This window comes from Parambassis ranga, chromosome 9, assembly GCF_900634625.1.
Source record: "Parambassis ranga chromosome 9, fParRan2.1, whole genome shotgun sequence".
Taxonomy (NCBI): Eukaryota; Metazoa; Chordata; class Actinopteri; family Ambassidae; genus Parambassis; species Parambassis ranga.
The window spans coordinates 20,428,464-20,441,948 of record NC_041030.1 but is presented as its reverse complement, the minus strand read 5'-3'; the positions used below and the strand labels follow the sequence as shown (position 1 = coordinate 20,441,948).

General features: G+C 44.3%; 1 protein-coding gene across 2 annotated transcripts in view; it reads right to left on the bottom strand.

Moving 5' to 3' along the window:
* dapk1 (death-associated protein kinase 1) overlaps positions 1-13,485 on the bottom strand; it is a 49,198-nt gene that overhangs the window by 20,868 nt on the left and 14,845 nt on the right. For both annotated transcript variants that reach the window (XM_028413561.1, XM_028413562.1), the window contains exons 3-7: positions 7,221-7,442; positions 4,419-4,557; positions 2,137-2,266; positions 909-957; positions 778-804 (exon numbers count right to left, since the gene is read on the bottom strand). In XM_028413561.1, coding sequence (XP_028269362.1) covers positions 778-804; positions 909-957; positions 2,137-2,266; positions 4,419-4,557; positions 7,221-7,442 — 567 coding nt within the window. The remainder of the gene's footprint in view (positions 1-777; positions 805-908; positions 958-2,136; positions 2,267-4,418; positions 4,558-7,220; positions 7,443-13,485) is intronic.

The window sequence follows — 13,485 nt, the reverse complement described above, 5'->3', positions numbered from 1 at the left end:
GCCTGAATATTACACATTTAAAACTCACGTTTAGATTTTAATTTAGGTAAATGACAGACTTGATGTTAATTAAGGGTTAAACTAACTAAAAATCAAATATAGATATTTCATTGTAGACTTTATTAAGAACCTTTCTTCCACAATGGGACAACTGGATTGTTGCAACAGCGCAGACACAATAGGCTAAGAAATATTATCAGATTTTAAGTTCCTGTTTTTTATTTCCTGTACAAGATAAAGCCGGTTAACAGAGTTTATGAATGGACATTTTTATTTGCCGCTCGCTTCATTTTCTGTCTTCTGTCACAGGAAATGTGACTTTTTGTGGTTTAAAGGCGTCAAAAATCCAACGAACATATTGGCCACTAATAATGACAGCTCCAAACTGCAAATACACACACATATATCAATAAACATCACTGCATACCATCAAATTTTGCAGCTAGATGTGAGTCAAAAAGAGAGCGTCTGTGGATTTATTACAGAGCAGCTGTGCGAGTGTCAGACTGAGCTGCAGCTTTAATGCGTGCCTGGCTGCAGGCTGCTGCATTATTCACGACAAACAGCGGCGTGGCTGCTGTTTGGCCCGACGACAGAAGGGTCAAAGAGCTGCCATTATCCTCTTTACGTCCCAAACAAGCATTCTGACTGACTGTCATGGTGGCTGAGTGATGACGCCTCGGGGAATATGAACACAGAGGTGACGGTGGCCGGTGTGAAAGGCAGAACACGTTTCTGATGTAATGTTTTGTCACTGGGAGGATTTCTGATACTCACAGGATGTAGGTGATAACGCCGATGCTCCTGGATGGAGGAAGAGGAGAAAGAGGAAGATTTTCATCATGACGGCAGATGTTTTCCAAAAATAATAATCAGCGCATATGGAGCAGATTGTTTTGTTTACTCACCACATGTCTGCCTCCAGGCCCAAAGGTTCATAGTTGACGACTTCTGGAGCTGCAATAACACAAAACAAACTATATATAACATACTATAAATATATATTTATTATTTCCACACCATCAAACACGTTATCACTGTGAAACTGTTATCCTTTCGTTTTTTTATAAATCACACTTTTTTTTTTCACACCTGCTCAAGCTGTGATTGTTTTCTTCTTCTTCAGATGTGGGAATAATTAAATGTAAGTTAATAAATTCCTTCATAATGAAACTAAAACCCAAAGAATGTACATGAACCAGGACCGTGTCTAGAGTCTGTCAAGAGTTTTAAATGTAGATTTCTGCACCAGTTCAGTGTTCAGTGATCTGAGAAATTTCCTCCATCACATCCTCTGATCCATCTTTGACGGGAGTGATACTGCTGATAAGTGTAATATGATGTTTGTCTGCTTCTAAAATAATTATCATCATCATCATTTATAATATAAGGTATGAGACAAATCCTCCAAATGACCTCCTGACGCCTGAAATTACTTGAAAAGAATTTCCTCAGAGGTCACAGGAGCAGAATTAAGTTCAGCCTCAGCACCATCTCACTGCAGTTAGTTCAGTAAAAGTAACAATCATCAGCTCCGACAGGATGCGCTCACCTCGCCTGAAGTACAAGGAGCAAACAAACAGAAACTCCACACAGCATCACTGATGAGATGTAAACGCATCGATCAAGTTTCAGCCAGCTGCTTGACCAAGTGGCTATAAAAAAAGCCAGGCGACGTGTACTGTGACTGATTGTGTGTAAATTGTGTAAATGCCTGAATTATTATTTCTTCTTCTGTTTTCTGCCACTTGATCTATATTTACACCACCTGACCTCTGATCCCCTGCTGAACTGAGACCAGGCTCTGGTCTTGGCCTGGATGATGCTGGTTGTGGCCACTAACATGAAACTGTGAGGGTTTGGCAGCTGCTGTGTGTGTGTGTGTGTGTGTGTGTTGGCAAGAAGGGGGCAGCTCTGATAATCTCCGGTCTATTATCAGGTCTCTCTCACTTAGTCCCAGTGGCACGGTTGGCACCTGCTCTCACAATAACACAACTCCTGGGACAGTGCCAGGAAAACAGGGTGGAGTGTGTGTGTGTGTGTGTGTAGTGGAGACACAGACAACGGAACGCACATTTTAAACACTGATCTGCTGCCCATACACTGGACCAGACCACACAAATAGGGGACACTGACCTACAAACTCTGGAGTTCCAAAAATGTTTTTAAAATCGTTGCCAAAATCTATTTTGTGTGCCAGTCCAAAGTCGATGAGCTTGATGCGCGGGTGAGGCACTGAGCGGTTCAGCAGCATGATGTTCTCCGGCTAGAATGACACAAAGAAAAGACGGAAAAACAATTAGGACACTTTTTTATTCACACTTCTCACTGACAGCATCCTCACAGAAAAAAAAATTTAAAGTGTGAGAATTTGTTCCATAAGCCGAGTGTAAACGAGGGCGACAGCAGAGGCGGACACAAAACCAGGAACAGCCTGGCAGGAAGGAGGCTCATCAGGCATGGAAATCCCATGCAAAACAGCAGCAGAGACCTCTCGAGGAAGTGAGACAGAGGAAAGAACGGCAGGGATGTGCTTTAAGCAAAGCCAAGCAGCACAAGCCGGACATTCCTCAGGAAGACACAATGACTCTTTTAGACGAGCCCATCTTCAAACCTTCCAGCTCCACTGTGAGCCCGGTCTGAGGATTTAGTCTGGGAGGAACAGATTGGCTGTGGGTTGCAGTGGCAACAGGAGGCGAGATGAGAGAGTACAATCAAAAACCCAGCTCTGCTCGGCTGGCTTCACTCTCTGCTTCACACACATTCACACGCTCCTCGTGTTTGTGCTGAAATTAAGGAAAATGATTTAAAATGTGGGCAACGAGCTGCTTCAGTTTCCATCTGCATGATGTATTTCAATGGAAGCTGCGACATGCATAAAGCAGGTCTGACACAGTGGTAAGAGTTTAAATTAATAAGTAATAATAAAGTGATGAACGCGCTGTGGAAGCACAGCTGAGCCTGTTCCTACACAAAAAGTGTTTGTAGATGAAACATTCTTTCAAGGATGCCACAGTGGGTCGTCAGAATCTCACTGAATTCCACAATCAAAGCAGAAATGCCACCACTGCGGTGCCAGGATCAGCCTGGGTAGCCATCTTTGGTTAAGGGGAGCTCAGCGTCCGTCTCATAGCTGCATGTTCACAGACCGTTTCTGCGGATGCATCCTCAGACATCGTCTGTTTCTCTCACGTAAAACTGCTTCGACACCGAGTGGTGAGTCTTTATTTTGGACCCTGAATGTTCTTTATTCTGCTAAAAAACAGAGGGTATAATGAGGAAATTGGGACTGAAACATTAACTTCAACTCATCAATGGGGGACACTACTGAAGACAGTCATTTCACTAATCAAATCAATCAATGCTGGACAGTGGAAGACGGCTGGTGTGGGCAGTAAGAGCTCCAGCATTGATCAGAAATGGTTGGCTGGGCACAGAAGTCCACGTCCTGACCTCTGATGTATGACTGGTGCTCTGTGAGCGGAGCAGTCAGTCTGGACGTCCTCAGACGCTGTGAGTGGATCAATGATATCGACTGAGATCCTAATAAAGAACCATCACAACAAAAGGTTCAAAAACACATTAAACATGGAGGGCAATGTGCAGGACGGTGAGGTGTGCTCTGCTGTGACCCCCTCCAGCCCACCAACAGATACTCACAGTAATCAGCCTCACGTTGATCATCAGAGATAATCAGAGATGTAAAGACTCTCTGATTTAACAGCACTGGTCAGAATGTGGTCTGAAAACCAGCGCTTCAGAGACCATTTCAGAGGATAAAAGCAGGTTTCTTTACCGTGTGGGAGGAAATCTTCTCTGCACAAACACAACATGACCTTGGGTGAGGCGCTCTGTGTTTCTATGGGACTCTCACAGTCATCAGTGGAGTGGGTCTCTTTTTCTAATCATGTACTCGCTTTTTGGTTTGAGTACATCAACACTAATCACTTGAAAAGTGTTTCCAATCATCCAAGAATGAGACACACACAAGTTTTACTGACGACTGCTTTGTCCCCAGTCCACAATAAATGCTGCTACACACCTCGGGCTACATGCTACAGCTAGTTCATGCAGCGTTTCTGCAGTCAGAGCGAGTGATCGCTCCTGTGTTCTGCACAAAACTGACAAGTACACATTAATTAATGGAAATGCAAAACAAATTAGACAATTTCTTAATTGATAATCACTATTTTTCTGGTTTTTCACAGTTCATCAATGAGAAATAATACTTTTTAATTAAATTCAGAGAGGCTGAAACCATTACATCTTTAAACTTGCTTAGTGTGAAGAAGAAGAAGAATTAGGACATAGCTACTGATTACATTTTGGTGTTATCAGTATGTTCAGTGTGAGCTGATGAAACAGACTGACAGGAGGAGCCAGATGGAGACTTTAACAGTCCTCTGTTGTGTCTGTACCTTGAGGTCAAAGTGAGCGATTTGCTTGGAGTGCAGGTAGAAGACTCCGTCCAGGATCTGCTTCAGGAACTGAGTGGCCTCCTCCTCGCTCAGAGACTCCTTCTCTGCCAGGAAGTCGAAGAGCTCACCACCGGCCACGCTGGATGGCGAGGAGAAGGAAGGAAGGAAGGAAGAAAGAAAGAAAGAAAGGGAGGAGGAGGGGAGAATTAAAAAGTGAGATCTCTCAGATCAGAGCCAACTACAAATCCCTGATTAACAGAGCTGAGCTGATGTAATCTAATCATCCTGCTGCATTAGAGCCCCACCAATTTACACGTTCACACAACATTTCAACCAGAGCCGTCACAATAAACTGCTTTAAATCCAGTGTAAACAAACAAAAAGCACCGAGATCATTTCAAATAAAAACAGATTTAGGAGGAGGACATGCTCACTGATGTTACATCTAAATCTAGTTCTGTCGCTTCATATCAGCAGTGACGCTTCCTAATCACTACCAAGACTTCATCCTGCATTTTACATCCGAAGATTATTCAAAAAAACCTGGTGATGAGGGGCAACAGTGAGGCGTGTGAGGAAGATGATGGAGGATGATGACGGATTTATAATGAGGGAAACACAGAAAGCAGTAGAGCCGGAGCAGCTGTAATTACAGCCACGCTCACACGTGTGTGTCTGCTGAAGAATTAAACTCACTGTTGAGCCTCCTTCAATTATACATTTATTGCAGAATTATCACCTTCTCAGATTATTTTGCCAGAAGAGAAACCTACAAAGTCAACTCCACCTCTGTGAGGAGGAAACACGAGAGCAGCTGCACAGCTGGGACCTCCACTCCCTCCTCCCACGCTCTTTATTTCATCACCTGCCTCGGCGGTTGACAGGGTGTAAACACACATTCACACACACAGGGAAGTAAGGAGGGTTCCTGCCTGACGCCACTGTACAGGTCAGCGTAGGGTTAAAGGACAGCCGCTCAGGGTTCAGCATGAGGAGGACAAAGAGGAGCAGCATGGGGCAGAATATGTTTTTTTGTAGCATGTGAATGTGGTTTGTCGTTTGTTTGTTTGTCTGCCTGGGGCTGTAAAAAACACAACATCATGTCACCTACATGCAAACTAGGGTGGCACTAGTGCTTATCTGATACAGTTCACAGTGCAGATAAAATATAAAACCAAGGCTCTCCTGTGTGTCTGGGAGCTGACCCTGAAGACCCTGCCTCAGCTCAGCTCAGCTCAGCTCAGCTCAGTCCGGTCTATTACATAAGAGCTGCAGGCAGAAGGAAAACAAGTTAATGAATGACGCAGCGCCGTTTTCTTTTGTGCGAACTGTCAGCAGCCAAACAGAATTATTGGCACACAGCACTGTGTAATGGCAACAACACTGAGTCACCGCCTGCATGTTTAGAGGATCGCTGCAGGTTCTCGAAGTTCTTTAAATTAGGGATATGATGAGGACAACAGCAACTGTTCTTATGATGACTTTTGATGGCACCGAGGCCCTTTGAGGAACCAATGACATCACCGGTTCTTGGAGGAACAATTATAATAATAAATCCAAATCAAATCCATCTGTTTACATTGCACACTGCGTTTCCAAGCATACAGGATGTGATGGATGCTTTTCAGTAGTGATTATACAGCCGAAGAAAAGAAGTTTAGCGTTCAAACAGTTCAGTGTGTCCCTGAGATATGAGTCAAGACGACGAGGTGCTGTGTCTCCACAGGTTTTCAGGGAAATTAAAATGTTCTGAATGTTGAACTGTTTGATTCATTTTTAAAAGGGAACAAAGAGCGAAACCATTACGTGTCTGACAAAAGACTCCCAACAGTTCATTGTCAACAAAGGACTGTTACACCAGATATGAGGAAGAAGTCTCCTGTCAGAAACCAGCTAAATAAAAGGAAGTCCTGCGAGGTTAATTACACATGTGGGATTTACCGTTTCTGATGTAAAAGTCACGACCTTTGCAGTAGGAAGCCATGACCGGCTCACGTGTGACCAGCAGCCAGGTGACAAAAATGTTTTTTGTGCGATTCCACCGAGTAAAAACTCGAAATATTTACAGCATGTGGGAATCATTTACTGGGGTATGTGGTGGTGCTCCGGATAAGCACTGATCTGGCTTCTCTCTGTGGAGTTTGCAGTCTTTCTGTGTCTGTGCCTGCACAGGTTAACTGGGGACTCTCTATGTTAACCCTGCAATAGACTGGCTACCTGTCCACGAAAGACACGTCTGAGGTTTATATTGATTAGAACTATCATTTAAGGGTCTGTGAAGTGATGCATTTAGGTACTATCTCACTTAATCTCACTTCTTTCTGTTGTGCTGACAGCCTGCAGTAATAAACCTTAAAAGCCTTAAAAAACATAAAAAAGATAACATGGTGAATCATTACTGTGGCCACAGCAACCTGGAGACGAGCCACGGGTGTATTATTCACACACACACGCGCTGCCGGTGGATCTGGGCAGGTTGTGCCCTTGTTATTTCTTGTTTTCAGCTGCACCGTGTGTGATCATCGGTCAGGAATGCTGTTGGGCGACTGCGGCTCTGAACGTTACACTGCGGGCTGTAAGACGACCTGGTAATTGAGCTTCTGCTTTCAGGCTTATTTGTTTGGAATAATTGCGTCAGCTGGATGCTTGTAATGCAAACACAAATTGGTAAAACTGGTCTAACTGGGGTTTACTGGGAAAAGTGTCTTCCTGCCGCACAACAACAACAACAACAACAACAACAGTCACAGCTTCAATCAACCTAAACCTGTCAAAGGTTTGGTGAATAGAGACGCCACTCACAGCTCCAGGATCAGGATAACCTCGGCCTTGTTTTCGAACACCTCGTGCAGCGTGATGATGTTGGGGTGCTGGATCTCCTTCAGGATGTTCACCTCACGCTCTATGTCCTCCCTCGTCACGCCGCGTCGGCTCGACTTGCTGCGCCGCTTCTTGATGAACTTGGCGGCGTACTCCACGCCTGCGCTCCTGTGCCGGCATCTTCTGACCACGGCAAACTGACCACTGCAGAGAGCATGGAGAAAAGAGCGCTGTGTTTAACCTCCAGACAAAAGAAATTCACGAGTTTTGTTACCTTTGGAGAGAGCCTGGTTTCCTGTTCAGCTGTGTTTGAACTATCTATGCTAAGCTAACCTAAGCTAAATGGCTAGGATGACAGCAGAAAGTACACACACTGTGTCAATAGACAAAAATACTGACCTAATTAATGAGCTGTAATCTAAAAAAACAGACTTAAAGGTACACACACAGCACAAGGAGTGGGCAGGACTATGATACATTAAAACCAATTGATCAGAAACTACTTTAATCAATAACTGGTGGATGAATCGCGGCCGGACGGTGCTACCTGAAGGCAGAAATAGCAATGAATTCTGGGTAAAGACTCAGATCCACCTCAGGCCAAACCTGCGGAGGCTTTTCAGACGCATCTGTATCTGCGCCTGAAAACAAAAGCCCACCTGCCTTCACCTCCGGCAACTCCTCATAATCAGTTTGACAACAGTGAGTAAATTATACATCCAGGCAGCAGTTGTGTGTGTCAGCAGCAGCACAGTGATAAGAATCAAAGCTCAGCACAACATCAACACAGCTGACTAACGCCCCAGCAGCCTCACTGAACACTCAGCGCTTTTTACCTCTAGGTAGGCAGAACACAATCTTTAATAACTGTATTTAAAAAAAAAAACATCATTCGTTAAATTGTAAAAACCAAAACAATGTTTGTTGTTTTGTGGTCCTTGAATGCATCACGTAAAATCCTGACAGTTCATTTAAACCACATCAACACAATAAATCATTTACAGCAACAAAACCACGAAATGAAATAAAGAACAATTCAGCACTTGTCAGCGCTCCGACGAACACAGAGGTGATTCACCTGTGACTAAGAGCACCTGGCAAAAAAATCCTGCAAATATTTGGCTGATCTTCAGAGTGAAAAACTGGTTTGTAGACGCTGTGAAAAGGCACACAGTTAAGATCTATGCTGGTGAGGCGGCCACATTTTAATGTCAGATTGGTGATAGCTGTGGACACACAATGTTGTGCACGCTGATCCCAGTGTGTTTATTTCATCGTCTGTAAAATAAGTAATAAAAAGAATTCCGTTTTCACGATTGATGTCTTTATAATAAATGTGGGCTCTCTCTCTCTCTCTCCATCCATTTAGATGCCTCGTTTTTGTTTCACTTTTATTCAGACAGTTTAAACGTGTGTGACACGTTTCAGTCCATGCATGTATGAACACACGGGCTCTGTTATGGAAACTCCGCCATCACGTTGCCATGCAGCCTTGTTGTTGGATGCTGCTATCTGACTAGATAGCGCTGACTCTGCTGTCACTCGACCAACAGCGCTGCCAGAAAAACCACTTGGGGAAGCAAGGACACTTGGCTGAGGGCTGTTGACGCCTCTGCCGACTGTGCCTCCTCACGGCCTCGGCAATCATGAAGCACTTAGTGTACCAAACACCCACAGAGGGAGGAGGAGGAGAACGAGGGAGTGGGGGGGGGGTGAGAGAAAGAGGAGTGAGAGAAAACCAGAGACGGTGCTACATTCTGTCTCATTGTTTTAGAAAGATTTTCACACGGATTTTACGAGAGAAGCTAACTGGCAAAAAAAAATAAAAAATGGCCGCAATAAAGCGAGAGCCCTGCGCCGTCATCTGACTCCCACGGTGCTGCCAAGACGAAGGCACAGTTTGTCAGGAAGCAGTTTAATAATATACAGTACGTCTCCCTCACTCATCTTTACTTCACAACGTGTCTCAGATGAGTAACGGCAGGATTCAGGCTGCTGAACAAGGGATTTAAAGGAAAAACAAATCACGAAACACCAGCGCATCTAAAAGCACCAATCAGAGATGGCCGAGTGGAGAAAAAGACAAGTCAGTTCCACTCTTTAACTCCTCCTGAAAACACCCAGAAAAATGTTCTGCAGCAAAATGCATCAGTGGTTTTGTTACTCTTCATCATCACGAGGGACTCCATCCACTTCTTATATCATCAAAGTTTAAGCAAGTTAAAGCATGATTCTGCCCCTCAGTCCCACCATGACAGCTCATTTTAAGTTTGAACAACCAACACAAATGTGTCTCTTGTCATCAATATATAATGAATACTACCTGCTAACCAACACTATGAATAATTCAGGATTTGTTAGCTTGTTGTTAATCCCGCTACAATTCCTGATATTGTGCAACTTTCTCAAACAACAAAATATTTGTATATGTGTCCCGTCTTTAAACATAACAGCAGAAACCTGGGAAAGGATGTTTACTGCAGTTTAAAGGTCACACCTTTTCATGGAACTGTTTAAACATGAGAAAAACTTCTCACGTGCTCCCCTGTGAGAGCTGTGACTTCTCATTCTGACCTATAGAAATGAGAATCTGATGTCTCTTTAAGGAAGTGTCTTGTCCTTCATCTGAGCCAGAGACACGAAGCAGACAATTGCGAAGAGGAAGAGAGAGAAGAGAGCTTTCTCATGTTAATAACGCTTCCACCCCCATCCAGTCTGGCCTCACTCTATTGTTGCTCCCCACCTCTGTCAGTCAGGCTGACATCAGGATCTGATCCGCTTCTCCCAGGCGGAGGAGCGGGCTGCTGTTGATGTAATATAATACATGTAAGTCCACAATCTGTGTCCGCATGTCTGAACACCTGTTACACACATGTCGGCCGGGATGAAAAAACTGACTGTGTGGATGAAAATCTGGCTCCTGATTCACACACTGGTCTGACAGGTAAACACAGAGTGTGGCTTTCCACTGTGGAAGAAAGGAGGTGTATGACTGACATCCTGCCACCGATTACAGTCGTTTATGCTATAAAACATACATGTCACAGGCTGTTGGAGAAGAGGACACACACGACTCGTAAATGTCAGCTCATAAATATTCAGCGCACTGGAAAGTTCTCTGAACCAGATCAGACACTTGAAAATATTCTGTGTGATATTTTCTAAGTGCTCTCATTCTGCCTGACAGTTAAATAGGCGAGTGGAGCCTGGTGCATACAAATTCAAGCCAATTCATCCAGTTCACACCACCCCCAAATTCACACACACACAATACACTGAAAGGTTCATTGTTCAAAAGAACTCTGGATATATCTCTGAAGAGTTTTCACTGCGGTGTTTGTTTCAAAGGTTACTGTCATCCAAAAGAAAAGAAAAGAAAACACACACGTGTGTGTTGGACACTTACATGACTGTACACTGTTACATAAATGCACCTGTTTGGATGTCAGGTGGAGCTCTGTAAACCACAACAAGGTTGCTTCCTGATGAGTGGCGGAGGCGGCGGCTCCTCTCAGGCTCCGCAAAACATTGTGCTGATAAACTTAGCTGCATGCTAATTATGCTACGATTCTTTAAAGAACAGGCGGACACAGGAGGCACAGATCTGACAGCGAGAGGAGACACCTGATGCATGCGGACAGGAACCTGTCCAGAGGCAAAATGTCATTCCACACTTTGCAGCTGTGATAAATGCAGACCTGTTAAATCCAATCCTGTGGTACCAAACATGTGTAGAGATGGGTAACAGCTCTATTGTGCAAACCTGTTTGAAGCCCAGACTTCACACAAACCATCAACCAGCCAATAATGAGTTAATCTGTCCAAACCCTAATCCAGAGAACATGGAAAGGTTTACACTAGCACAGCTACAAAGTGCACAAAGGAAACAACTCCCACTCTCCGGTGGGAATCAAACACAAATTCCACACTTGTGTATTTTCCAAAGCTCTCCCACTGTACACACACACACACACATAAAGAGAGGGGAAAGTGAGCCCACCCTTCGTTAACAACACCAGCTGCACACACATACAAACAAGGGGAAAATGGCAGCGGTTCAACTGAGCTCTCTTCCCTCTGTGAGGTAGTGCAAAGAAAACAAAACCAAATGCTGCTTAAAAAAAAAAAATCAATCTTTCCCAGGGCTGAGACGTGGCTCTTTAAATCTAGCTCAGAGCTAAGTTAACAGCGGCTAATGTGCTGGATTCCCCCTGTATGATACACTCCTTATGTTTACTTACTAGCAAAAGCTAGGAGGGGAAATCCCTCTCATCCTCCAGGGATGTGCAGGGAGAGTCTGACTTGTACCAAAGCTGCTGAATAAGCACAGAGATGGGGCAGAAATAATGAGCCGCAACACAGGAAAGGGAAAAAAAACACCTTCCTGGGAATCACAGACAAACAGAGGCAGGAGCTGCACTTTTTCAAGTGCAGCTCTCCCCCTCAACCCTCGGATAGTCTGCAGGATCAAATTGCTGAGTTCCCTTTGTTGTGCTTGAAGCGCAGACAAGGCTTCCCACTTTTGGCCTACTTGTTTCACTAAAGCAGCGGAAGGGGAGGGGGTGAGAGCAGAGGAGCTGGTTGTGAAAGGAGAGGAGATGTTTGTGTCTGATCACAGCTGCCTGGGTGTGTGTGACAATGCCTTTACAGAGCCTCCCATTACTTAACACCGCTGTCTGAGAGGTGTTTATCAGAGGAAAGATACTGCAGCAGCAGACTGATTTACAGCTGCACGCTGCTCTTTACAGCGCATCCATATGACAGCGAGGGCTCAGAATAATAACTCAGGTTTACTATGAGCAGACCTGCCTGTTGAACGTACACACAGAAGCACGTGGTCACCGCTGCGCCTTAAAACAGACCCTGTTCCAAGTCAATATACGTGCACACATCCAGATAGAGTCCAGGAGCCGCTGGTGTGCTCAGAGAAAATGTGATTACATGTCTGTTAAACTGCAGCTTTCAAGCTGCAGCGACAGATAGGAGTTCTTATTATACAGCCCTGGTACTGGAGCAGCTTTTAAATGAATGAGCTGAACAAAAAAAAAATCAAATAAATGACTTGTCAATTAAGTAAAAACGTCCTTGTGTGTGTGAAAATAAATGAATCATGGCTCAAACACATGTAACAGAGGCCGAAAAATATGAGATTCTGTTGCTTTGTATCAGTAAAAAGAATTTCTTTGGGCTTTTACAAGATGAAGTCCATCTAAAAAACTGTGGTGGACACTTTTTTACTTCTCTCTTGACATTTAAATTGAACAGATTTAACAAAATAATAACTGAAAAGTGCTTCTACTACACAATTGCCGAATGTCACTGCCTGTGTTTCCCTGATGTTTTATTGAAAACAGGTCTGGGTCAGGATTAAAGGTAGGTAAGGCAGCTGCACAACAAGCAAGACATAGAAAGACAGCACAGAGTGTCGTCCGTCCACGCACTGCAGGAGGACAGCCTGCTGGATACTTGTGAGCTGTCAAAGCCTCGCCTGGACGCCCAGCTGATCTCAGTTAGAGTCTGTCAAGCCCTGTCAAGATGAAGCAGCACTAGAAACACCAACATTTGGCGATAATGAGCAGCAGAAAGGCCTTGTAAACAAAACTCAGCGGAGAGGGACTGGGCAGGGAACATATCTGATGATAACAAGCACACAAAAGAGCACAACTACACAACTGAGAACATGGTGAGAGTGTTACAACAGGCAGCCACAGATGTGTGCTACATGTCTCTTCCTCACTTGTACCTTGTGCCTGAACCTGGTCAGTGTTGGGGAGTAATGGATTACATGTACCGACATTACGTAATTAGAATACAAAAAAATAGTAACTGTGTTCTGTTACAGTTACAGTGTAAAGAGATGGTAATCAGAATACAGTTACATTGTTAAAATCAGTGGATTACACGACGGTACTTTACGTGTTTTTTCACTCTGCTGGATGAAACAAGTTACGTAAAAAATCACCGTCTTCTTACGACAAAGACCCTGTTTACGGCCGATGTCTGACTCTCCTGATCGCTTGTCTCATTGGAGTGAGAGGTCTTACCGTCAATACAACATGTCGGTTGGTTCATGTCGGCAAACTGCACAGAAAGCTGCGGGGGACAGAGAGGACAGAGAGGACAGAGCAGCTGGACTGATGGGGGTCAGAGTCTGAGGATGAAGCGCTGCGTGCTTAATGCTCCTCAGTCATGATGCCGGTACACTGTTAGCATCACTTGAATAAGGGAACTAGTTAGCTGCTGTTAG